This window comes from Paramisgurnus dabryanus, chromosome 7 (assembly GCF_030506205.2).
Source record: "Paramisgurnus dabryanus chromosome 7, PD_genome_1.1, whole genome shotgun sequence".
Classification (NCBI taxonomy): Eukaryota; Metazoa; Chordata; class Actinopteri; order Cypriniformes; family Cobitidae; genus Paramisgurnus; species Paramisgurnus dabryanus.
The window spans coordinates 13,574,629-13,600,959 of NC_133343.1; the positions used below are offsets into that span (position 1 = coordinate 13,574,629).

The 26,331-nt window shown below is 38.0% G+C and overlaps 1 protein-coding gene across 1 annotated transcript in view; it reads right to left on the reverse strand.

The window, feature by feature from the left end:
• Nucleotides 1–9,329: 9,329 nt before the first annotated feature.
• evpla (envoplakin a) overlaps nucleotides 9,330–26,331 on the reverse strand; it is a 207,533-nt gene continuing 190,531 nt past the window's right edge. Inside the window, exons 20-22 of the mRNA XM_065239961.2 lie at nucleotides 12,853–12,960; nucleotides 12,678–12,770; nucleotides 9,330–12,576 (exon numbers count right to left, since the gene is read on the reverse strand). Of these exons, the coding sequence (XP_065096033.1) occupies nucleotides 9,877–12,576; nucleotides 12,678–12,770; nucleotides 12,853–12,960 (2,901 nt within the window). The 3' untranslated portion in view covers nucleotides 9,330–9,876. The remainder of the gene's footprint in view (nucleotides 12,577–12,677; nucleotides 12,771–12,852; nucleotides 12,961–26,331) is intronic.

A 26,331-nucleotide genomic window follows, 5' to 3' on the forward strand; every position in this document is an offset into this window, starting at 1 on the left:
CTATACATAAATGCTTTAATATCATTAATATAATATCGATAACGCGGTCTGGCCGCCTTTCAGCGCTGTAACACCGGCAACGGTAAATGGCAGTGAGCCCAGCTTTTATTTTGAAAAGAGCTTATTGAGGGGGCGTGGCATTACTTTGAAGCAATACCCCTGATTGGCTGACTACACGCGTGGATCGTAGTGACAAACTCTGCGGAAAGATAGTGCCAAAAAGATCTGTAGACTTGTGCAGAAGGATTCGTGAATGCCCTGTGATTTGCAAACACAGATTCAACACTTGCATGCTGAACTTTGCACAGAATGTGTAAGAATGTCTTTTTACAATGGTTGGAAAATACAAGTTAGACTGTGTTTGTTTGCAAATTGTGAGGAGGGCATTTGTAGATTTTTTTAATGGAAAACAGCGAAACAGTTGTGCCAAAATTCTGAAAACAAATGCAACACAATCTACAAACAAATAATGACCCTCATGCGCAGACAAATCACTTTGCATTCATTTAAATTCTGTTTGTCAAGTACAAGTCGATGATTTCTATTTGTGAATCATAAAGAGTTGGTTTGCGGATTTTAAATCTAGTTGTAAATCGCATTTTATATTTGTATGTCATGAAGAGTCTGTTCGTGGATTTTTATATATTTGTAGATCTCGTTTTACATTTGCGGATCATGAGGAGTTTGTTTGCAGATTTGGAACCTATTTGCAGATTTGTTTCGTGTTTACAAATTGTAGTCTCTTCATTTTCAACGATTATGGCATTATTTTGTCACCAAAGCGAAACAATAGTGTCAGAATTCTGAAAACAAATGTGACACAATCTACAAATAGAAAATGATATTCATCTGCGAAGAAGTCACTTTACATTCATTCAAATTCTGGTTTTCAAGTACAAGTCCCTGATTTCTTTTTGTAAATCATGCTTTATATTTGTGGATCACAAAGACGATTCGTAGATCTTGTTTTACATTTGCGGATCACGAGGACTGTGTTTGTGGATTTTTAATCTATTTGTAGATTGCGTTTTGTGTTAACAAGTTGTAATATCTATTTGTGACTTTTACTCTGTCCATTTTCAATAATATTGGCATCATATTACCCCCATACGTCTGTTTCATGCGTTTTGGCATTGCAGAAGATCACGTGCTCTGGATATGCGTGTTTGCAGCCTAATGTTTGATATTTTGCTTTAAATGTAAAATGATTAGCCTACAGAACATGTAATTTATTAATTTAATTTTAACAAATCAAAATAACTTATACGAATCAAATAAAGTAGCCTACGTGTTTTATATAACTGGCTGCTTATAAAAAACCCAAAGAAATTAAGAAATAATGATTAATAACAATTTATTATCTTTATTAATTAACATTACCATTCCAGAGTGAAACAAAATAAGGTTGAGTTCATACCTTCATACCTACGTTACTGATATTACAGTGTTTAGTCTTAACAGTGTATGATATTCAACTCGTCTTGATTTAAGTATTTTATTTCGCCAAATGGAAAAAAACATCCATATCTGAATGAATGGGACTCAAGACCTATACGGCAGATTGCGTTGGCCAAAACACCAAAAGAACCGCGTTTTCAAAAGATATTGCGAGCAGACACAGATATTTGCATCCGGGCGGGATTATTTTATCAAAAGACCTCTGAGTAAGTAAACTGCTCTTACAGAGGTTGCAGAGAAAAACACAGACATGGCAATCTTTATTTCAAACGACCCGACCGACCGCGACCCGAATGTCATTACAAATATTTGGACCGGCCCAATTTAGCCCTTTTGCTGAAGGAGACGGAGCTGAGCTCCGGCAGGGTGTGGTGTGGACCTGAGGAGGCGGAGCTGCGCTCCGGTGAGCTCCGGCCCAATTTAACCACTGCACATGATCATTGATTTGTGTGATAACGAAAATATAACGAGGCCTTGACTACATGTTCTAAGCAGGTGTTGTGAGTGAACAGGATGTAAAACTGGTGGCTAAGTTACAGACACTCATGAAAAACTGATGCTGATTATCTGGGAAACATTCTCTAACAGCAGTCAAGTTGTCATTGTTTGTGTCAAACAAGTTGTGCATTTGTTTTAACATTAAAACAGGAGATCAGACTTACTCTGTGCTCAAAGTGATGCTCTTAGAGCTCCATTCCTCTGTGGGTGAACGAGGATATGGTTTTTTATTGCTTGTTGCGTTAAATCTTACCCAGATACAACAGTGCTTTTGTGTACACTGTAAACCTGGATAAGTTCTACTAACTCAAAAAATTTGAGGCAACTGATTGCCACTATTTTTCTAAGTTTGCCAACTTAAAAGTTTTGAGTACTGACAACTTCAATTCAAATCAAAAAAATGTATTTATCTAAACTTAGATAAAGTCTTATATAAATTAAATTATATAATTTATGTAACTTAAATTGTAGTAGTAGTTTTACTTAAATATTTTGTGGCAACTGATTGCCTTATTTTCTTAAGTTTCCTGTACTCAAATATCTACATTTTACAACTTAAAATTGTAGTAGTAGTTTTACTTAAATATTTTGTGGCAACTGATTGCCTTGTTTTTCTTAAGTTTCCTGTACTCAAATATCTACATTTTACAACTTAAAAGAACACTGTAAAACCCTAGTTCAGAGTACTCAAAATATTCAAGTTTTGTTCACAAATCACAGAAACATATCATGTGACTCATGAAAATTTGATACCAGTGAAAGTGTGTTGAGACTGAGCTCAGTGCTGACTTTCACATATGTATTATTTATATGATAAAGCAACACATTATTGACCTAAAGCCTAAGCACAGGCACTACACTTCTGAACAATGGTAAGCACAAAACTAACAAAAATATAGCAAACTTTTCTAAATCTCCAACATAAATAAATGTTTAACACTCCTGAGTCTTTTTGTTTACTAAAAACCACATAAAATATCACTTAATTTCAAAAAATGCTCTCGTTTTGCGGGCACATGCAAAGCATGCTGGGAACTGAACCTCCTCAACCAATGGTGTTGATTTAACTTGAAAACCAAGTAAATTTGCAGTGACAGACTCTTTCTCAGCTTACCTGGCAAATTGAACTCATCACAACCACCAAAAGTTTGTAATTATTTGCATCCAAGAGCAAATTTATCCGTTTAAAATACGTCTTAGTGCCCTTTCAATGATGACGTCACTTTTTGGTAAAAAACGCCACTAGAGGGCTTTTGACTTAAAATATTTAATTATGGTTGAATCTACTTTTCAAGTTCCCTAAACTCTTTACATTTGCTGTAGTTGTAAAAACTCAAAAAAATATTTACTGTTAACTTAAATCTATGATAGATGTTGAATGAACTCTAATAATAGTTAGCTAAACTTTTTGGCACATTTTCAGTACCAGGTACTTTCTATTATAAGTTAGTTTTACCGTTTGGTTTTACAATGTAGCCTCTTTCTTTTTTTGATTGGCTGATTGGGCTTGATAGAGAGAGCGGTGCGGCCAGATACATTTTGGGCGCTGGAGCATATTAAATATGATAAATAATTCTTATATAAATAGTGCTATTATCAGACCGGCCCTTGCGGCCTCAAAACACTACTGGACCACCGGGAAAAGTCCTGACTCTCCCGATTGCCACTTCACCACCAACTGGGCTGGAGTGTCTATTATTCAAGCTCTCAACGGAAGAATGTACGGGTGTGAGGCGTTTGGAAAAATAGGTCCACAAGTTTACAACAAATGGTAAAACACCTGTTGGAAAGCATCTTTTGCAGCAATTTTTATATGAGCATATCAGTGAACACCCCTGACCACTCAGTGAGTTTCTTTGTAAACAAAAGTTTAAAGGTCACGTTCTTCCTGATCCCATTTTTTTAAACCCTAGTTAGTGTGTAATGTTGCTATAATAGAATAAATAATAGGGGAGAGTGGGGTAAAGTGAGACATTTTTTACATTTGCTCCCCTCTAAGCGAGCTAAAATGATATATCAGTCAAATTTACACATTTCCCATTAATTCAGGATGTTTCCTGGCTATGGAAATTACCAGAATGTATTCAGGACGAAGAGCAGTAAAAATATGATTGTTTTAAAAAAAGTGGTCTTGTGTCTCACTTTACCCCAGCTTATGGGTAAACTGAGACAGACCAGAAAAATCAAGGGGGTAAAGTGAACCAGCTCGGGGTAAACTGATCCACTTACTTTTTACACTCTGAAACTACCATAACAGCACATATTGTAACAGATAAAATCCTGACGGCTAGCTTGACAACCACACATTCCAGAACTAATGTTGGACTAGTAACAGAATCAAGGGGATTGATCAATTAAGAACATTATTTTTCTAAACACTTGAAAGTACAGTAACTCTGAACCAAAATCAAATACAACATAACATAATTCAAAAGTTATATTTTTGGCCAGTTTTTGCCTTTATTTAACAGTGAGTTTTGGAGAGGACAGGAAAGTACAGGGAGGAGAGAAGGGTATTGGATCGGCAAATGACCACGAGCCGGGATTCGAACTCCCAGAAAGTGTGAAAGCACCACATGTCGGAGCGCTGCCCACTGTAGACCATTGGCTCTGACAATTCAAATTTTTTTAATTAACATTCAAATGACATATAGAACCAGTTAGATTAAAACGCAGTCTGGGGGTCAGAACAAAGGACCCTTAGAGCCAGCTAGTGTCTGCGGGTCAGCGCAAAAGACAATCAGAACCATCTGTCAATATTTCTATCCCTTACAGCTGCTCTTACTGTGGGTTCACACCAGACGTGAGTTCAACGATTTGTGCAAGTAGATTACATTCAAAGTTAATGCAAAGACACGATCAGACGCATCTTCGCCTGGGGCGATATGAATGACGCCATATGAGCGGAGCATTTGCCGCGAAAACACGCACTATTCACCTCACCTCAAACATGTCTTCGCCCAAGTTGAAAATATTTATCTCGAACGAAAAATTTGCATGACACAATGTTAAATCCCGTGAGTAATCTAGAGTGAATAATGCTACGTACACACCAAATGCGGGGCAGTGCGTTACTTGATCTAGATTACTCGCAGGATTTAACATTGTGTAATGGAATTTTTCGCTCAAGTTGAATATTTTCAAATTGGGCGAAGACATGTTTGCGGCGAATAGTGCGTGTTTTCGTGGAAAACGCGCCACCCATATCACGTCATTCGCATCGCCACATGCGAGGACGTGTCTGATTGCGTCTTTGCATTGACTTTGTATGTAATCTACTTGCGCAACTTGTTGAACTTGTGTCTGGTGTGAACCCACAGTACCATGATGCCTAGCGTTTGGTGTGTACATAGCATTAGAGAATTCTTTCCTTCCTTGACCTAAGCAGCTGCACTCTCCATCTCCTCAAGGGGTGTTTTTCCCCAGGCTGTCTTCCTGGTGTATTGACTAGGCATAATGGTTTTTCTGCAATGTTTATAACATTAAAAATAAAACATATGTAATGTAATATTACATTAAAATATGTTTTAGACTAAACTAAACTTGTGCCTCATGTCTCACTTTACCCCACATCATTTGTCTCACTTTACCCCACCACCACATTTTGGAAAAAAACTCTCTCTCTTGGAAATTCAGGCTAATCTTCAGCTAGCATCAACACAAGGTTTTATATGTTGGTAGTTCATAAACATGTGTGATATAAGTTTTTCTACCTGAATCAATTTGCTTTGGCACAACAGTTGATTAAGTTGACAGCAAGAAAATTTACTTTTACAAGCAAAAAATATATTTTTGTGAAAAAAACATGTTAACCACAGCAGCATGAGGTCCTGTCCTTCATGGCCAAGGGGAAATTTGAGGGGCTTAAAAACATAATGGTCATAGGACCACAAATGTGTTCCGTTGCCTAGATACAGGGGGTGTCTCACTTTACCCGATGTCTCACTTTACCCCACTCTCCCCTACCTGTAAAATGATGAAGCTCAAAGTTCACTGCCAGGTGATTTTCTTTAATAGAATTCCTCTTTCAAAGCCTACAGCGAACGGCCGGTTTGGATTACAGCCCTCTATTTCCTGCTTTAATGATGTCAGTAAAACAGTTTTTGGACTAAACTCCGCCCACAGAAATACATCAGTCACCAACTTTGGCTCAAACGGCTCTGCTAAGCTAAGCTGCTATCGAATCACAACACACTAAACAGACTACACAATCAGAACTTGTTACGTATTTCTGAAGGTGGGTCTTCATAGAACAAGGACGACATCAGCCTGTTTTGAGGACAGTGACAACAGCGGTATACAGATAAGTAAATTTTGTGAAAAATACCACGTTTTTTTACACATGAAACATGAACATGTTATATTGCCCACTATAAACACAATCACGGACAGGATACCGTTACTAGATTTTCAATGGAGGGTCAGAAAGATCTCGGACTAAATATAAAACATCTTAATCTGTGTTCCGAAGGGTCATTAATGACATTATTTTCATTTTTGGGTAAACTATCCCTTTAATTCGAATGCACCAGTGCAGGGGCGGAGTGTGACCCCAAAATCTACCGGGAAATTTCATAGACCACCAGCCCTCTGTGGTCAAAAAAAAAGAAATTGGTTCGATGTAAATAAGCAAATGCTGAAATCTAAAATTACAATAAAATGACTGCAAAACAACATGAAATACCAAGTGTAATAATTATTATTTAAAAGATCTTAAAGTCAACAGTTCCCTAGTTTTAGGTAAGCTAAAGCTTACTTTGGTTGCAAAGCAGTTGCTTATAAAATTATTAAGCCTGTTTGGAGAGAGATATTTTATGTGACAAAATGTCAGTCATCGTGTGATAACGAAAATATGATGAGGCTTAAACTAATTTACGTGTTCTGAGCAGGTGTTGTCAGTGAACAGGCTGTAAACTGTTGGCTAAGTTACAGACACTCGTGAAAAACTGTTGCTGATTATCTGGGAAACATTCTCTAACAGCAGTCAAGTTGTCATTGTTTGTGTCAAAGTTGTGCATTTGTTGTAACATTAAAACAGAGATCAGACTTACTCTGTCTGTGCTGCTCAAACTGATGCTCGTAGCTCCATTCCTCTGTGGTGTGCGAGGCTATGCTTTTTATTGGTTGTTGGGTTAAATCTTACCCAGATACAACAGTCCTATTTTCTGATTGGCTATTGTGTAGCCTCTTTCTTTATTTTTTGATTGGCTGATAGAACTCCAGGGGAGATGGGCTTGATAGAGAGAGCGGTGCGGCCAGATACATTTTGAGCGCTGAAGCATATAAAATATATGATAAATAGGTTTAAGTGTGGCCGGAGTGCATGACTAAAGACTGAAAGCACGGCTATTATCAGACCAGCCCTCGCAGCCTAAAAACACTACCGGCCCACCGGGAAAAGTCCCGACTCTCCCGATTGCCACTCCGCCACTGCACCAGTGGTGGACGAAGTACACAAATAATGTACTTGAGTAAAAGTAGAGATATCCAAGGTAAAATATCACTCCAGTAAAAGTAGAAGTACTTGCTTTTATTTTTTACCTGAGTAGAAGTACAAAAGTATTTGCCTTAAAATGTACTTAAGTACCGTGATTTATTATGTCTGTATAATTGTTGTCACGAAACTCATGCTGAACTCAAATTACGTGAGAAGACTCTCTTAGCTCACCAATATTAATAGAATGATATTAATTAATTCAACATATTTAATCAGACACTAATGTCTATTAAAATTATCATAAGCTTAAAACCTTGAAGACAAAATATTTCCTTTAGAACCAAATGTAATAACAGGATTTGAGAGCATTAAGTCTCATTTCAAGATTTATTTGTTAGATAGTGCATCTTAGTTTGCCCAGGTAAGTTTTTATCCACTGAAAAATAAACATGATTTTTCAAAATGTAGTAAAGTAAAAGTCTCCCAAAATAAAAAAAACTACAGTAACGAATTACATTTACTTCGTTACTGTCCACCACTGGAATGCACTTTAGTTAAAAGGGGATAAGGGTGCATCAGTGAATAAGACTAAGCATGATTCTTGTATGTCTTGCCTATTAAAAGAAATTGTCCTGATGCAGTTTGAGGAGGCTTCAGTTGATCTTGGCTAAAAGGATTTATGAGAGAAAAAACTGTTTGATGCAAATTATCTTTGGTAAATGAAAAGACAAGGCCTCGCCTGGCACAAACTTAGAGGTATGCTGAAAACTTCTAGTTTCGCATCCTTATCCTTATGAGAGTCTACTGAGATGTAAAGACAGAGATTACACCCCATTCCTTATTCAGAACTCACACTTCTCTCACATTCTTTACTCCACAAAAGAACTCGGCTAAGAACATGGATAAGAACTCAGTAAAAATTCAGGGTGTGTTCTTAGGCAGGGGTCTTTTTACTGTGAAGATGTCACACCCTAAAGAGGTGTATGTGTGACCCAATCAGAGGTCATACTTTCAGAGGAAAAGTAAACTGTCTTTGTCTTCCAACATGCTGTTTGATAATATTAATATGAAGAAGAGTTTCCAAAACATAATGCATATTATCATTCAGGAAATCAAAAATGGAACACATATACCAAACATGGTCTGGATATGGACTGAGTTAATTAATTTAAACTAGCTTGGGTTAATATACTCATATTACATAAACACCATTAACATAATCTATGATAAGATTATAGGCAGAATATTTGAAGACAAGTTGATTATACATTTATAAGTGAATACATGCATAACTAAACAGAACGTTTCTTTGTCTCAAAATTGAATGAAGAGACATTCCAACTTTCCAAAAAAGGTTGTAAAACTCTTGTCTGATGTGTTGACATAGTCACAAGAGACCTTGTTCTGCTTCATGGTGTTAAAAGCAGTTTGGGGGTAGTGTTACAGACCCCCAGTGCCTAGCCTGCTTGTTGGGTGAGGGTCTTGTGGTTATTTTTATGTAATTATTGTGTGTCTGACTCTGATCTGGCTCAGTCGTTACATTTTTCACAGAATGTTCTTTACATTATGTAGGATGATTTTATGTAGAATTATTTTATGTAGAAAACAGCAAATCAGGAAAAAATAACATTGATGGGTTTTTACAGATAGAGTCACATATTTGTCCTCATAACACACAAAAACCTGGTTAAATTGTGAAGTGTATCTCTCTAAATTAAAACCTTTAAACTGTATAAATAGTATTTATTAAAGTTATATGCATGCAATATTTAGTAACATTTAGTATTATTTGATATAGCTATATTTATCTTGCAATTGTGTTTTGTCATTGTATGTCTGCAGATAGTATTTTATTCCACTTAAAAAGTGTGCACTGATTTGGATAAAAATCTGTTTAGTTAAGTAGAAAGGTAAAGGCGAAAAATTACAAGACAGGTTAATCATTGCATTTTTTATTATTATTCATTGCATTTTTATTTATTCTCAAGACATATAGTAGTATGAGAAAGTAAAGAGGTTGATAATGGAAAGACATAAATTAAATGAAATCAGAATCATACCATATACATTTAACAAAGATAAATAATTTATTCATTTTGTGATGAATTTTCCTTATGTTAAATATTGTTAATTAGAATATCCTGCCCCATAACATCTAAGCTATTGCGATGTTTACATAAATGCTGTAGTCCAGATTTACTGATTTAAGTAATGTGATCAATCTGGCAGATGTAACCTTATTTAAAACAATTGTAGTATAGTACAGATCAGATTAAATGTTACTGTTTTTATCTCGGAACAAGCAGAAAGTTGACTTTGAAAAATTAAAATTTGACAATAAAAAAAAGATGAAGCCTGTATGGTTATGTATGACTGAAGTACGTGGAGGTATAGGTAGAATCTTTTGAGGTGGCGGAAAGCACTGGAAGACCTGAGAGTGGGTCAATCTTACAACGAGCCAAAGCCTGCTTGTAGTTGATCTTCTAGTTGTTAATTGGGATGTATGACCAAGATTTAGTTTCTCCAGCCACAAGAAGAGCAAACTCTGAAATAGGCATTTTTCCATCCTTGTATTGTTGTACTTGGTAATTAGTCACCCTGCCTTCTCTTAAGGCATTTTTGATGGAGTATTGCTTGCCACTTTTGCGATCTTGCAAGAAGGATATCTCACCTTCAGGTCCCATTGTGGTGACTTCCTCCCAGTCACATTCTAGCTCCTGCAGTTGGATGTACTGGCTGCGATCAATAAAGCCTTGCATGTAGGCATCATACGGTGACATGTCTTTACCTGTGTTAGGGTCTAAGATACTAATTTTTGTGGAGACATTAACCTCTTTAGTGCGAGTCTCTGAGGATTCCTCTTTCTTCAAACTGTTCTTTAGCTCTCTGATTATGTTATCTCGCTTGTAGATTTTGTCCTTTTCTTCCAGGATCTCCCTTTCAAGCCTCTGAACATCAGATTCCATTTTGATGCTTCTGTGCCTGTTCATTTGGTTTCTTTCACTCATGAGCCTAGAATGTTGTTGGAATGAGATACTGATGTTTTGTCTTTGTGATTCTAAAGATCTCAGTTCTCTCTGGAGGTTATCTTTTTCTCTTTGCAGTTTGTCTCGATCATGAATCAAGTTGGTCTCCTCCAGGGAAGTGCTAGTTCTTTTGCTTTCTTGTTGCTGCAGTTTATCTTTTAGATAGTAGATTTTGTCCTCAAGGTCTTGTCTGGCATGTCTTTGCTGAAGAACCTGTTCATGAAGGGTGGACCGCTCCACCTCTACTGCCTGGTCTTTTTCTACACGAACAACCTCCTTATAGACAGTCTTCTCCACCGATTTTTCTCGCTGTAGGATGTCTATCTCAAACTTCAATTTTCTGATGTCTCTCTCAAACCTCATAATGTCACTGCTCTCTTTATCCATATCTGCTCGAAGACCATTGGTTATTTTGTCTAGTTTTGGATCCCTCTCAACTTTCAAAACTTCCTCTATAACAATGTTCTCTTCAATGGGAGGTGGTGAGGTTTCTAACTCATAGATTCTTGATTTAATTTGTCTTAACTCAGTTTCCACCTGGATCTTTCTTTCCCTTTCATCGCTGCTCCTAATGATTCTTTCCTTATCTTCTATCAGTGTTCTCATTTGCTGCACCTCAAGCTCAAATTTTCTCCGATTATTGACTTCTTCATCTAGACTTCTACCAAGCCTTTCATAAGAAAGGATTTGGGCTGGGTCCTTTTGTAGGCGCACCACCTCTTGCATGACTACTTTTTCCTCTGGTTTTTGTCTCTCAAGCTGAATATACTTATTTTGAAGATCAAAGACCATTTCCTCAGTAGCTCTGCGCCTCTGAGTTTCCTCACGGACCATTCTTCTGAGACGATCTGCCTCTTTCTCCAGAAGAGGATCATCAACATACTTGGTTATATCTTTAGTGACAATCCTGGTCTCAACCTTTGACTTTTCAGCCTTCCATTCATCCCTGTCTTTTCGTAGATTGATAAGATTGTCCTGTAAAGTACTGTATGATCTTTGTAAAGAATAAACTTGATCTGAGAGCTTCTGTATTTCTCTTACGTTTTCTGGACTTCTTTCCTCTTTTACAACCTCCTGAAGTACTTCCTTATACTCAATGTTGGGTTTCTGTGCATGCAATGCTCCGATCTCAGTTTTAATCATGTTGATTTGTCTTTCATAGTCTGAGCTCTGACTGCTGTTGTTTTGAAGGTCCTTTCTCAAGCGCTGCATCTCTGCCTCTGTCTCAGGGGCTACCCTGAAGATCTCGTTTATGATTTCATTAACTTCAACTTTAGGTTTAATCTGTTGTATTTGGATGTGGCGTGACTGAATGTTATTGAGCTCAATAATGAGATTTGTGTTCTCATTTTTTAACTCTTCTATTCTCACCAGAAGTCCTTTAGATTCGTTTATTAGTCCAGGGTCCTGCTCAACAGTTTTAATTTCCTTGGTGACAACTTTTGGTTCTAAGGTTGGAATGAGCCTCTCCAGGAAATTGATCTGACTCCTGGTTTGGGATATTTCACTCATGAGAGATTTGCTTCTCTCACCTTCATCTGATACCTCCATCTCAAATGTCCTTATGGCCTTTACCATTACAGGATCTTTCTCCAGTCTTACCACTTCCTTTTGCACTACCTTTTCTTTTATGTTGTGTTTTTTTTGCTCCAAAATCGTTATTTCTGTTTTCAAGTGGGCCTTTTCCTGTTCCTTGACTCTAATTTCATTCCTCAACTTGCTTATCTTTTCGCGAATGTTTGAGGATTCTACATCCAGATAAGGGTCTTTCTCTACCTCTGTGACCTCTCTTGTCACTAGCTTGGGCTCTGTGTTCTTAATTTCGCTTTCTATACTAGTGATCTTTCTTGTTATCACCTCAATTTCACTTTGGGTTTTGGTACGTTTAATTGCTTCTTCATGAGTCTTCTTGTAAAAGTCCTCCACACTAGCCTCAAGTTTTGGGTCACGGTAGTACTGCAGAACTTCCTTCTCCTCTCTTCGATCTACTCCTCTTCGACTTTTCAAAGATAAATATCTGTTCTTCATGGTGCCAAGGTTATACTCCAGATTGTTGCGTCTAGCTGTTTCCTCCTTCAACTCTTTCTGCAAAATTTCAGTGTCCTCAAAAGCGTTTTGTTGTACCTGTTGTTGTACCACATTTACTTTTTCCTGATTCTGTATAGAAAAAAATACTCATTACTATTTAAATATAGTACAAATGTAATTTAACCTCTGGATCAGTTTTCAGCTACTGAGCTTCTTTAATTAAACTGCACCTCAGCAATTATGTTGTTTGCTAAGTCCATCTGCTTCAGTAACTGGTCACTCTCAGCAGCTGTCTCAGCATAACGGTTCATAAGATCCTTCTCCTGTAGCACAGCAAAATAAACATTTTATATTTCACTGATATTAATGTAAGATTTTTGTACCATGTAGTTTCACATATCATACCTGTTTTGCAACAGAGCTAGCCAGTGTGGAGGTGTAAAAGCGTTCAGTATTTGTCTTCGGTGCATTATCAAGAGTAGCATTGTACTTGTCACAATTCATCTCATATTCCTGTCCAAAATAAATGCAATATTTACAATAATTACCAGTGTTGGGGAGTAGTTAACTACATGTAGCAATGCTACTAACTTAACTACCTGTTTTGTAACTTGATAGTGGTTCAGTTACTTTAAAAGCAATGTAGCTTTTACAGCAGATAAATACTTATTTTAGGAAGTAGCTGCGTAGCGTGGCCAAATGCTACAATGCATTGTGCTAAAACTTGCAAAGCCTTCAAGCACTGTTCAGTAATGCATCTTGCGACTTTACACATAGTTCACTGGGAGATCATCTAATGATTACGTAAAATTGAGCAGTAGTCAAGTCGACACACCTATCCTATTACAATGTTGCCATTTTTAAAGTTCAAATTAAAGAATGAAATGTATTAATTTATATATGAAAAAATGATGAAGTAGCCTGCTTTTTTGAATTCTATTTCTTATTTAATGCGATGATTAACTCTTTCCCCGCCATTGACGAGATATCTCGTCAATCAAGAGAAAACGCTTCCCCGCCAATGATGAGTTTTTCCGTCTTTCCGCAATACCGCTATTATCCATTTGGGGGGGGGGGGGTTTGGACACAAAAAAATTGGCCACAACTTTCTCTGTGTTTCAGCAAATGGAATGATTTTTGGTAAAAAATCTTATATTTACATATACTCAATATACCGTGGGCAAATTTACTACCCTTTCGGGTTGTTTGAATACAAAAAAAGACACTAAATTAAACAGCTGTAAAAATGTATCAGATGAATATTTTTTCCAATTGTTTTTCATAAATCTGTTAATGACACTCCGTACTGATCAAAACTACCAAATGCTTACAAAATTTCCATGATTATAACTCTTTAAAGGGATAGTTCACTTCAAAATGAAAAATCTGTCATCATTTAATCATCCTCACTGTTGTTTTAAACCTGTATGAATTTCTTTTTTCTGATGAACAGAAAAGAAGATATATTGATAAATGATGGTAAACACACAGCAGTAAGTGACCATAGACTTCCATAGTAGAAATAAAAAAATATGATATAATTTAATGGGTACCGTCAACTGGGTGCTTACCATCATTTATAAAAATTATTTCTTCATCATTTAATACTTCAAAAATATTTTTTTCCTACTATGGAAGTCAATGGTCACTTACTGCTGTGTGTTTACCATCATTTCTCAAAATATCTTCTTTTGTGTTCATCAGAAAAAATTCATACAGGTTTAGAACCACATGAGGATGAGTAAATGATGACAGAATTTTCATTTTAAAGTGAACTATCACTTTAATTGCCAAATTCATAAGTGGTGTCACTGTTTTGAAAAAAAAACACACACACAAAGTTAGAAGCAGGCTCCAAAAGGGAGTCAATTCCCATATACCCCCATGTTTAAATGGCCAAATTTACAGTAGAAAATAATATGTTTACAGCCTGGTACAAAAGTAGTTTTTGGTCTTTATAGCTAAGTTTGCCCTTCATGACAACTGTGAATGGGGTGAATTTTTTTGTAACTCCTCCGTTTAAATTATATTAAGCTGTAAAGTTCTGCATAATTAAGGGCGTGACCACTTGAGTGAGGGGTGAACAGCCACTGCGGTCACTAGAATCGAGTAAGGCGGGCATGGTTTCAGCAACAAGACACCTCAGCTTCACCCATGTCCCGTCTCTTTATCCATTTTCGGACATCCGCGAGTGATGCGGGATGATGTGCGGCCAAGATGGCGACGTAGGCAATGCCTACTTTAAGCTTTATAAACGATCTTCAGAAACCAATGAGTGACATCACAGACACTACATCCATCTTTTTTTACAGTCTATGGTAAAAACATTGGCTTTGATGCATTTTTAGTTTTTGTGCAGCATCAGTTTTTATTTTGTTCTCCCTAATTAGTTGTTTGTGGCTTTTTTTTGCCCCATAGACTTCCATTATAACAACATATTTTTATTGCAAAGCCAAGACACTCTGCGGCGCCGCAAACTCTTTATTTTTCAATCTCTCCTAAAGAGATTTAGATTACTCTGCTGATTTTGGACATACAGATAGGATTTATACATAATTTAAAACGTTAAAGTGTCTTGTTTTTTTCTGTCCACTCCCAATAAAAACAGAATGTTGTGCTTTTCGCAAAATTAAGAAAATAAACATGATGCGCGTTTTGTTCTTTCTCCCTCAGTGAAGTCCTTTCAGAAAAGCGTCAGAAAAATAAACTGTAACTTAACGAATATTTGTCATAGAAACAAAAGATAAATGTCTACATAATGCTTGGAATGTCTCCTTTTAAATTATGTAAGTGAGATCGAAAACAGATATTGTCATTTGGTGTAAACTGTATGAGAAGGAGGAGAGGTACCGTCTTTCTCCTGTTACCTGTTTAACTGTAATGCGATGAGATCGCCACACCCCCGCGCTATTGAAGTGAATGAGCAGAGACATCCATATGCATAACTCGTGCCTCCTGCAGTCAATGGATAAGCAATCTACAATCCAGTCTCTCCTTTCCTTGTTGTTTCATCCGAGTGCACCAAACATGACATCTAAATCCTTATTTACTTGCGTATGTGTGCCAGTATCTCCAGACGCAAGTGTTTTCTTTGTCTTCCGTCAAACAGTTCACGCGAAGAGAAATGCACATACACAAACACACGAGTCAGGAGATTTGACGCGGTTTTTGGAATTCTTATAAAATACGCGATTGCAAACAGTACAATCCTTATTTAGTTGCGTCTAAGCGTATATATTCGCACAGCAAGTTTATTTAACACAGGATCACTCCCATGTGCATGCATTAATTTGTACTGCCTTCATGATCAACACGTGAGGGAGTAATCGCAGCGCCGGCTGTGTGTGTGTGTGTGTGTGTACATTCTATTGAAAATTTTTGTTATAAATTCCCAAGTAAACCTTATCATGGTTTTACTACAGAGGAAGTTACATTCCTGTTGAACATCCCCACAAGACTCATTATGTGGCTCTTTATTCAACTCTTTTGTTCCTCAGCTGTCAATCACAGATTATTCAGGAGCTTTCCCGCCTCCACGCATACAGCCTTTCCCAAGCAAAAGTGTCTTAGAAATTGTAAATCAATATATTGTTTTATGTGAATGAGCAGGCCAAATGATTTTCACATAATTTTGAAGAAAAAAACTCTAGACTACTAGACCCTGTTTTGAAAGGTCTTGGGAAAACATGTTTAGAATGAGTTTAGTGGAATTATATCAGTGACTTAAAAATTTAGCTTTTTCAAAAACCACGCATAAACATTTTTCTCTCAAAAATACAAACATGTACATACATGTTGATCACATAATATTGTAGCACAGTTTGTGCTGAACACAGTGTTATGAGACTTTTGCCATTAATATGTTTTTAAGCAACTGAAAAAAGCACAAATGTCAGTGCATGTCAAAACATCCCCAGGGCCCTAAAACCCCCTTAGACCCCAGAGGGTTAACTTGCCAAGCTTCTTCTTCTTTGACGGTCGCGCTGCTACTGTGGTTACACACGTGGATACTGACTACCAGCGGTCTGTGTGAGTGTTTGCACGTCGACGCGTACGACGACGCAAAGGTATAAATGAAAACCGACACGGAACCTACGCCGTCGCGGCTACGCCGTAGGACCTACACACAACTATAACGAGCCCTTTAGTGTGAGTGTATTAGGGCTGGGCGATTCGTCCCCATAAAAAGATCTGAGATTTTTTTTATAAAAAACTTGATTTACGATTCGATTCGATTTTTTCCCCGACCCCATTTAAAACAAAATAATTGCAAACTGTATACATTTTTAAAATATATATTTATTATATTTAATTTAAATGCATCAACAAAAACCTTGTGGTGGTAGCTGGTGAAAAGGGCAATCATTATAATCCACTGACAAAAAATGGTCTACTATACATGTGACACAGAACTAATAATGTGTGACACAACACAATACTTTGAATTATTGAACTTTAATATTAATTTCACATTATAGTTCATTAATCTAACCACCCCAAACTTTCTTTGCCATGAACAAAGCTGACACTGTTTGTCAAAGCACCACAAAAACACTTACTGTTTTTGCACTGATATATGAAGCAATTGGCCCCCTTTTATCAAACTCAATATAATACAATACTATGTACAGTATATTAATAGACAGTGCAGGTCTATAGATTATAAATGTGACTGAAGTTATAATGGTAATAATTTCTAGAGATAGGCACTTTTACTGCTTCTGCTTTCTATTTCTCTTTTACCGATTAAAAAAGCTTAATCCACTCATTATTTCAGATTTAAAAGTCTACTTGCTGTCCCGATGACAGGCTTTACATTACAGCTTAGCGTTTTTTATATCCTGAGTCAGCTTTAGCTTTGCTCGTTCAGTGCAATGGGCTTGACATTAGCACTGCTTTTTGCTACAATCTCTGTGCAAACTTTTTAGATTTTAGAAAAGATAGGGTCTATTAATAGTAAGATTATTAAAAAATGGGATAAAGAAAATGCAGCGCGTGGTCGCAACAAGAGCCAGTTGTTATCACCATAGAAACCTGAGGCTCGCTGAAACTGCACTCGAGCTTTAGCGCGGTAGCGCTCACGGCCGTTCTCCGATCGACTCTGGTTCTACACACAATATTAATCATACCTGGGACCCAAAGTAATAAACTAGGACCGACCCGGACCAGACTGACCATTTCAAATATAAACCCGGAACCGTACGGGTCCTCTCAGGGAAGAAAGACCTCTAATGGTAAAACTCTGCTCAAGTTCAGAAACATGAAAGGATACAATGTGACACTGAGCTTGCTTCGCATCGCACCCAATTAATTGAGAAACAAAGAGCACGTGAACGCACACTCAACGGGAGAGACACAACGTGCTTGCACGCAAAATGAAGCCAACTTGGATGCTATAAACACATATGCACATAAGCATATGCGACCATTTTGGTCGCAGTGTAGTTCCCTGGCTGCTCAGTTACCTCAGTATGTGCTGCAGTTGATCCAGTTTGCCGCGCTGGATGATGAGTTTATGATGCGCTGGATGATGAGTTTATGACGCGTGCATCTTCACGGGCTCTCTCAACAAAACACGGGTCATCCAGTCGAGTTCAGAAAATACGGAAATTCGTAAAGTGATTTTTTTTTCTGGGCGGGTCGCAATTTACCTGGGTGGAATGCCCAGTAGAGCCTATGTTTGGGAAACACTGTCGCTGCGTCCGAAACCGCCTACTTCCATACTATATAGTAGGCAAAGTAGTGCATTTTACATACTATATAGTATGTTAGTACGCGATTTCGGACGCATCATGTATGTACTGCGCTATACTGCAGAGGGGGAGAAAAAATCTGAAAAATATAAATCAATTTGACCTACCAACTCGATTTTAAATCAAATCAATTTTTTCCCAGCCCTAGAGTGTATGTGTGTATAGGGCAGTGTTGGGGAAGTTACTTTAAAAAGTAGTGTTTGCTCGTTACTCGTTACTTTTTAAAAAAGTAATCCATTACTTTAATTAGTTACCGCCTTTGGAAAGTAACTTTTTACGTTACTCGTTACTTTTACGTTACTTTTATGTTGCCTGACATTGGGCAGAACCCAATATCTGTTTCTAAATGTGTAGGCCTAAATAAAGTTATACTATGGAGGACATAACAGTTATTAGGGGTCAAGCCCAGAATGGGCGAAGACCCCTATTGTATCCGTTAGTTTTCTTATAATTAGGGGTCAAGCCACGAAGTGGCGTAGACACCTATTGTTATTGTTAGTTTTCTTATTATTATTATTAGGGGTCAAGCCCCGAAGAGGCGTAGAACCCTATTGTTATTGTTAGTTTTCTTATTATTATTATTATTCATCTTCTTGTTCTTCCGCCATTGAAGTCAATGGCAGCCCATAGAACCGTACGTAGGAAAGTTATGAAATTTGGCACACATGTAGAGGACAGTCTCAGAAGTTACTATAGCAACATTGGTGTGTCTGACTCAAACCCTCTAGCGCCACCAACAGTCCAAAAATCCACTTATGTTCATGCTCATAACTTCTGACCCGTGAGTCGTAGAAACTAAATTCTTGTTTCCTCTGAATCCTTTGCTCAGGATGATTCAATTGCACACTTTGATGTCATTTGTGTCATGCAAATCTTTCCGCCATTTTGAATTTTCTGTAAAACCTACTTTTTCGAACTCCTCCTAGAGCGTTCGTCCGATTTGCATGTCCTTTGGTATGTAGCATCTAGAGACACCCCAGACAAAAAGTTATCAAAAGCTTTTTGATAGACCAATGTGTTCTCGTATAAATTGACAACATATATGGCGGCGAGCACGCCAAAACGGACGTGAGGCTGTATCTTCCCAAAACTTTATTGTATCGACATGAAACTTGGTACATGTCATTACAGTCATGACCTGAGGGTGCCTGCAACGTTTCGTCACAGCGCCACCTAGTGGTCACGAGATTCGAAAAATGCCTATTTTCGCTTATAACTACTTCAAACTTGAGTCTAAAATCATGAAGGTGGTCTTGTTAGATTCCTTGAGGCATGCTGAGTCAAACGATACCAAAAGGTTTTCGGTCGGCCATTTTGGGTGTCGGCCATTTTGAATTTTCTCATTAAGTTCAGTATTTCACAAACAGAATGGCGTATCGCTACGAAATTTGGCATGGTTCATCAGTGACATGTTCTGAGCGCACCTATAAATCTTTAGGACGGCGCCACCTAGTGGTCAGGATATGTAAAAAAATTTTTTTTAAAACTTTATGTCATTTGATTAAATTGCCACTATGACATAAGACTTCACTGTATTGATTCCTTGGCTCATGCTGAGTCCGACTGTACCAAATATGTCTGAGTCAAACCTACTTCCTGTCGGCCATTTTGAAATATATTGAACACCTACTTTTTCGAACTCCTCCTAGAGCGCTCGTGTGATTGGCTTGATTTTTGGTATGCATCATCTAGAGACACTCTAGACAAAAAGTTATCAAAAGATTTTCGGTAGACCTATCCGTTGTCGTATAACGCACCAAAGAATGCGAGAGCGAGCACGCCAAAATGTGTTTGAGCCTGTATCTTCGCAAAACTTTTGCGTATTAGTATGAGACTTGGTATATGTCATAACAGTGATGACCTGAGGGTGCATGCACCATTTCGTCACACTGCCCCCTACTGGTCACGAGATATTAAAAATGTCTATTTTTGTTTATTACTACTGCAAATTTGAATGTAAAATTATGAGACTGGTCTTGTTAGATTTCATGAGGCATGCCGAGTCAAACGATACCAAATGGTTTTTGGTCGGCCATTTTGTGTGTCGGCCATTTTGAATTTTTCTTTAAGTTCAAGTATTTCAGAAACGCAATTGCGTATTGTTATGAAACTTGGTATGGTTCATCAGCAACATGTTCCGGGAGGACTTGTAAACTTTTCGGTGCCCCCTAGTGGTCAAGAGATTTGAAGCTATATCTCTGCATCTCTTCATCGTATTTACACCAAATTTGGTGGGTGTCATCACAATCCAGACCTGAGTCACAATTTATTTTTTGGTCAGTGCCCCCTAGTGGTCAAGTCATTTAAGGCTATATCTCTGCATCTCTTTATTGTATTCACACCAAATTTGGTGGGTGTCATCACAATCAAGACCTGAGTCACAATTTATTTTTTGGTCAGTGCCCCCTAGTGGTCAAGTCATTTAAGGCTATATCTCCGTATCGCTTTATTGTATTTACACTAAATTTGGTATGTGTCATCACAGTCATGATCTGAGGCACCATCTATTCTTTCGGCACAGTGCCACCTAGTGGTCTCAAGATACGAATAAATTGCTTTTTTTCATAAAACTAATGCAAACTTAGATGTTAAATCATGGCAGTCATCACTTATGAATCATCTTTTGCAATGTTTGGCTTGACCCCGGTATCGCTGCTTGCAGCTATATTTAATCTTCTTCTTGTTCTTCCGCCATTGAAGTCAATGGCAGCCCATAGAACCGTACGTAGGAAAGTTATGAAATTTGGCACACATGTAGAGGACAGTCTAAGAAGTTACTATAGCAACATAGGTGTGTCTAACTCAAACCCTCTAGCGCCACCAACAGTCCAAAAATCCACTTCTGTTCATGCTCATAACTTCTGACCCGTGAGTCCTAGAAACTAAATTCTTATTTCCTCTGAATCCTTGGCTCATGATGATTAAATTGCACACATTGATGTCATTTGTGTCATGCACATCTTTCCGCCATTTTGAATTTTCCGTAAAACCTACTTTTTCGAACTCCTCCTAGAGCGTTTGTCCGATTTGCATGTCCTTTGGTATGTAGCATCTAGAGACACCCCAGACAAAAATTTATCAAAAGCTTTTTGATAGACCAATGCGTTGTCGCATACAGTGACACCATATAAGGCGGCGAGCACGCCAAAACGGACGTGAGGCCGTATCTTCGCAAAACTTTTGTGTATCGACACGAAACTTGGTATATGTCATTGCAGTCATGACCTGAGGGTGCCTTCAATGTTTCGTCACAGCGCCACCTAGTGGTCACGAGATTCGAAAAATGCCTATTTTCGCTTATAACTACTTCAAACTTGAGTCTAAAATAATGAAGGTGGTCTTGTTAGATTCCTTGAGGCATGCAGAGTCAAACGATACTAAACGGTTTTCGGTCGGCCATTTTGGGTGTCGGCCATTTTGAATTTTCTCATTAAGTTCAGTATTTCACAAACAGAGTGACGTATCGCTACGAAATTTGACATGGTTCATCAGTGACATGTTCTGAGCGCACCTATAAATCTTTAGGATGGCGCCACCTAGTGGTCAGGATATGTAAAGAAATTGTTTAAAATCTTTTTATCATTTGATTAAATTGCCACACTGACATAAGACTTCACTCTATTGATTCCTTGGCTCATGCTGAGTCTGACCGTACCAAATATGTCTGAATCAAACCTACTTCCTGTCAGCCATTTTGAATTATATTGAACACCTACTTTTTCGAACTCCTCCTAGAGTGCTCGTGCGATTGGCTTGATTTTTGGTACGCATCATCTAGAGACACTCCAGACAAAAAGTTATCAAAAGCTTTTCGGTAGACCTATCCGTTGTCGTATAACGCATCAAAGAATGCGAAAGCGAGCACGCCAAAATGTGTTTGCGCCTGTATTTTCGCAAAACTTTTGCGTATTAATATGAGACTTGGTATATGTCATAACAGTGATGACCTGAGGGTGCATGCACCATTTCGTCACACTGCCCCCTACTGGTCACGAGATATAAAAAATGTCTATTTTTGCTTATAACTACTGCAAACTTGAATGTAAAATTATGGTCTTGTTAGATTTCTTGAGGCATACCGAGTCAAACGATACCAAATGGTTTTTGGTCGGCCATTTTGTGTGTCGGCCATTTTGAATTTTTTCTTTAAGTTCAAGTATTTCAGAAACGCAATTGCGTATTGTTATGAAACTTGGTATGGTTCATCAGCAACATGTTCTGGGAGGACTTGTAAACTTTTTGGCGCCCCCTAGTGGTCAAGAGATTTGAAGCTATATCTCTGCATCTCTTTATCTTATTTACACCAAATTTGGTGGGTGTCATCACAATCAAGGCCTGAGTTACAATTCATTGTTTGGTCAGTGCCCCCTAGTGGTTAAGTCATTTAAGGCTATATCTCCGTATCACTTTATTGTATTTACACAAAATTTGGTATGTGTCATCACAGTCATGCCCTGAGGCACCATCTATTGTTTCGGCACAGCGCCAACTAGTGGTCTCAAGATACGAAAAAATTGCTATTTTTTCATAAAACTAATGCAAACTTAGATCTTAAATCATGACAGTCATCACGTATGAATCATTTTTTGCCATGTTTGGCTTGACCCCGGTATCGCTGCTTGCAGCTATATTTAGGGGTCAAGCCTCGAAGGGGCGAAGACCCCTATTGTATTTGTTAGTTTTCTTATTATTAGGGGTCAAGCCCCGAAGGGGCGAAGACCCCTATTGTATTTGTTAGTTTTCTTATTATTATTATTATAAAAAATTATATAGTTATGAAATTTGGCACACTGATAGAGGACAGTCCAATGTGTCTCCATAGCAAATTTGGAGTCTCTATCTCTAACCCGCTAGCGCCACCAACAGTCCAAAGTTGCACTTATGTTTTTGCTTATAACTTCTGATTCGTAAGTCCTAGAAACAAAATTCTTGCTTCCTATGATTCCTTGGCTCAAGACGATTCGATTGGACCCTATGACGTCATTTTCCGTCATGAAAATTTTTCCGTCATTTTGATTTATTCGTAAAACCTACTTTTGCGAACTCGTCCTAGAGCTTTTGCCCGATTTCCACGAAAATCGGTATGTAGCATCTACAGACCCTCACGGCAAAAAGTTATGGAATTCATGTCAATTCGTCAATTTGTTTTCGTAAGCCGCGTCAACAAATTTTACATAGAGCGTAAAAAAACGGATTTGAGGCTGTATCTTCGGCAAACTTAAGCCTATTGACACGATACTTGGTACTTGTGATGCCAGTCAGGAACTACGAGTGCATGCAGAGTTTCGTCACAGTGCCACCTAGTGGGCAGACTTATGCTTTACACGCCTATAACTTTGGCTCCGATTGACGTATTTTCACGGGACTTGTTTCTTTGGAGTTCTGAATAGTTGCCGAGTCCAACGATACCAAACATGCCAGAATTCGACTTACGGTTAACCCTGCGCGGCAAAATAGCACTTAAAAAACATGCGCGAATATCTCCGCGAGCGTTATTCCGATCGACTCGAAAATGCCATAGGAAGAACATTGCATTACCTTCTGAACAAAAAACTCTATTAGCGTTATATTAAAATTTTCATCAGAAATGGCCGAAAATTGCAAAAAACGAAAAATTACCTTTACATTTTGTGTTTTTTACACATAAATGGTTATAACTTCGTAACGAAAAGAGATTTTTTCACCAGATTTGATACGCTGATGTATGAGCAGAGTCTGAGGCCACACAAAAAAATTGGTATGCCTGAACCACTAGGTGGCCCTATAATTGAACAAAATCTTTCATATCAAGCAAGCCCTATGGTCATACAACTATTTCTTTGCTGAACTAAAGTGTATAGTCATGAAACTAGCTAGATGTAAGGCAGATATGACCCGAGGTTGCATGCACGATTCTGTCATAGCGCGACCTAGTGGTTTGGAGATAGAAAATAGCTATATTTGCCTAAAACTACTGCAACAACACATCTAAAACCATGAATCATCATGGATTCTTCATTTCATATGGCTTGGTCTGTAATTACTGGTGGATGTGAATTTACTCTCTAGCAACCAATGAGAATACCTTATCAACCGTTTTTGAAAGAGCTTTTTCTCTGCATCAGAACATCGTAGAGACATGGGGATGGTCTCTTTTGACTGATTTAACTTGTTGTAACATGTTGTGACCCATGTTATGCCACTGCAAACATCACTCACATATCCTTCTGTGCTCTAATGTTCCATGACTGTCAATAACAGAAGGACGATTGCAGTGGATTAGAACATAGATTATTTTTGTTGATTACTTTTGCGTTTTTTCATCTGAAATCATTAGGTTTACCTAGGTTCTTTGGTCTGCTTATCCAAACTCAACTTTACACCCTTCTGTGCCCTTTTCGGCTTGACCCCGGTATCGCTGCTTGCAGCTATATTTATTATTATTATTATTCTGCTTCTTCTTCCGCCATTGCGGTCTATGGCAGCCCATAGAACCGTACGTAGGAAAGTTATGAAATTTGGCACACTGATAGAGGACAGTCCAATGTGTCCCCATAGCAAATTTGGAGTCTCTATCTCTAACCCGCTAGCGCCACCAACAGTCCAAAGTTGCACTTATGTTTTTGCTTATAACTTCTGATTCGTAAGTCCTAGAAACAAAATTCTTGCTTCCTATGATTCCTTGGCTCAAGACGATTCGATTGAACCCTATGACGTCATTTTCCGTCATGAAAATTTTTCCGCCATTTTGATTTATTCGTAAAACCTACTTTTGCGAACTCGTCCTAGAGCTTTTGCCCGATTTCCACGAAAATCGGTATGTAGCATCTACAGACCCTCACGGCAAAAAGTTATGGAATTCATGTCAATTCGTCAATTTGTTTTCGTAAGCCGCGTCAACAAATTTTACGTAGAGCGTAAAAAAACGGATTTGAGGCTGTATCTTCGGCAAACTTAAGCCTATTGACACGATACTTGGTACTTGTGATGCCAGTCAGAAACTACGAGTGCATGCAGAGTTTCGTCACAGTGCCACCTAGTGGTCAGACTTATGCTTTACACGCCTATAACTTTGGCTCCGATTGACGTATTTTCACGGGACTTGTTTCTTTGGAGTTCTGAATAGTTGCCGAGTCCAACGATACCAAACATGCCAGAATTCGACTTACGGTTAACCCTGCGCGGCAAAATAGCACTTAAAAAACATGCGCGAATATCTCCGCGAGCGTTATTCCGATCGACTCGAAAATGCCATAGGAAGAACATTGCATTACCTTCTGAACAAAAAACTCTATTAGCGTTATATTAAAATTTTCATCAGAAATGGCCGAAAATTGCAAAAAACGAAAAATTACCTTTACATTTTGTGTTTTTTACACATAAATGGTTATAACTTCGTAACGAAAAGAGATTTTTTCACCAGATTTGATACGCTGATGTATGAGCAGAGTCTGAGGCCACACAAAAAAATTAGTATGCCTGAACCACTAGGTGGCCCTATAATTGAACAAAATCTTTCATATCAAGCAAGCCCTATGGTCATACAACTATTTCTTTGCTGAACTAAAGTGTATAGTCATGAAACTAGCTAGATGTAAGGCAGATATGACCCGAGGTTGCATGCACGATTCTGTCATAGCGCGACCTAGTGGTTTGGAGATAGAAAATAGCTATATTTGCCTAAAACTACTGCAACAACACATCTAAAACCATGAATCATCATGGATTCTTCATTTCATATGGCTTGGTCTGTAATTACTGGTGGATGTGAATTTACTCTCTAGCAACCAATGAGAATACCTTATCAACCGTTTTTGAAAGAGCTTTTTCTCTGCATCAGAACATCGTAGAGACATGGGGATGGTCTCTTTTGACTGATTTAACTTGTTGTAACATGTTGTGACCCATGTTATGCCACTGCAAACATCACTCACATATCCTTCTGTGCTCTAATGTTCCATGACTGTCAATAACAGAAGGACGATTGCAGTGGATTAGAACATAGATTATTTTTGTTGATTACTTTTGCGTTTTTTCATCTGAAATCATTAGGTTTACCTAGGTTCTTTGGTCTGCTTATCCAAACTCAACTTTACACCCTTCTGTGCCCTTTTCGGCTTGACCCCGGTATCGCTGCTTGCAGCTATATTTA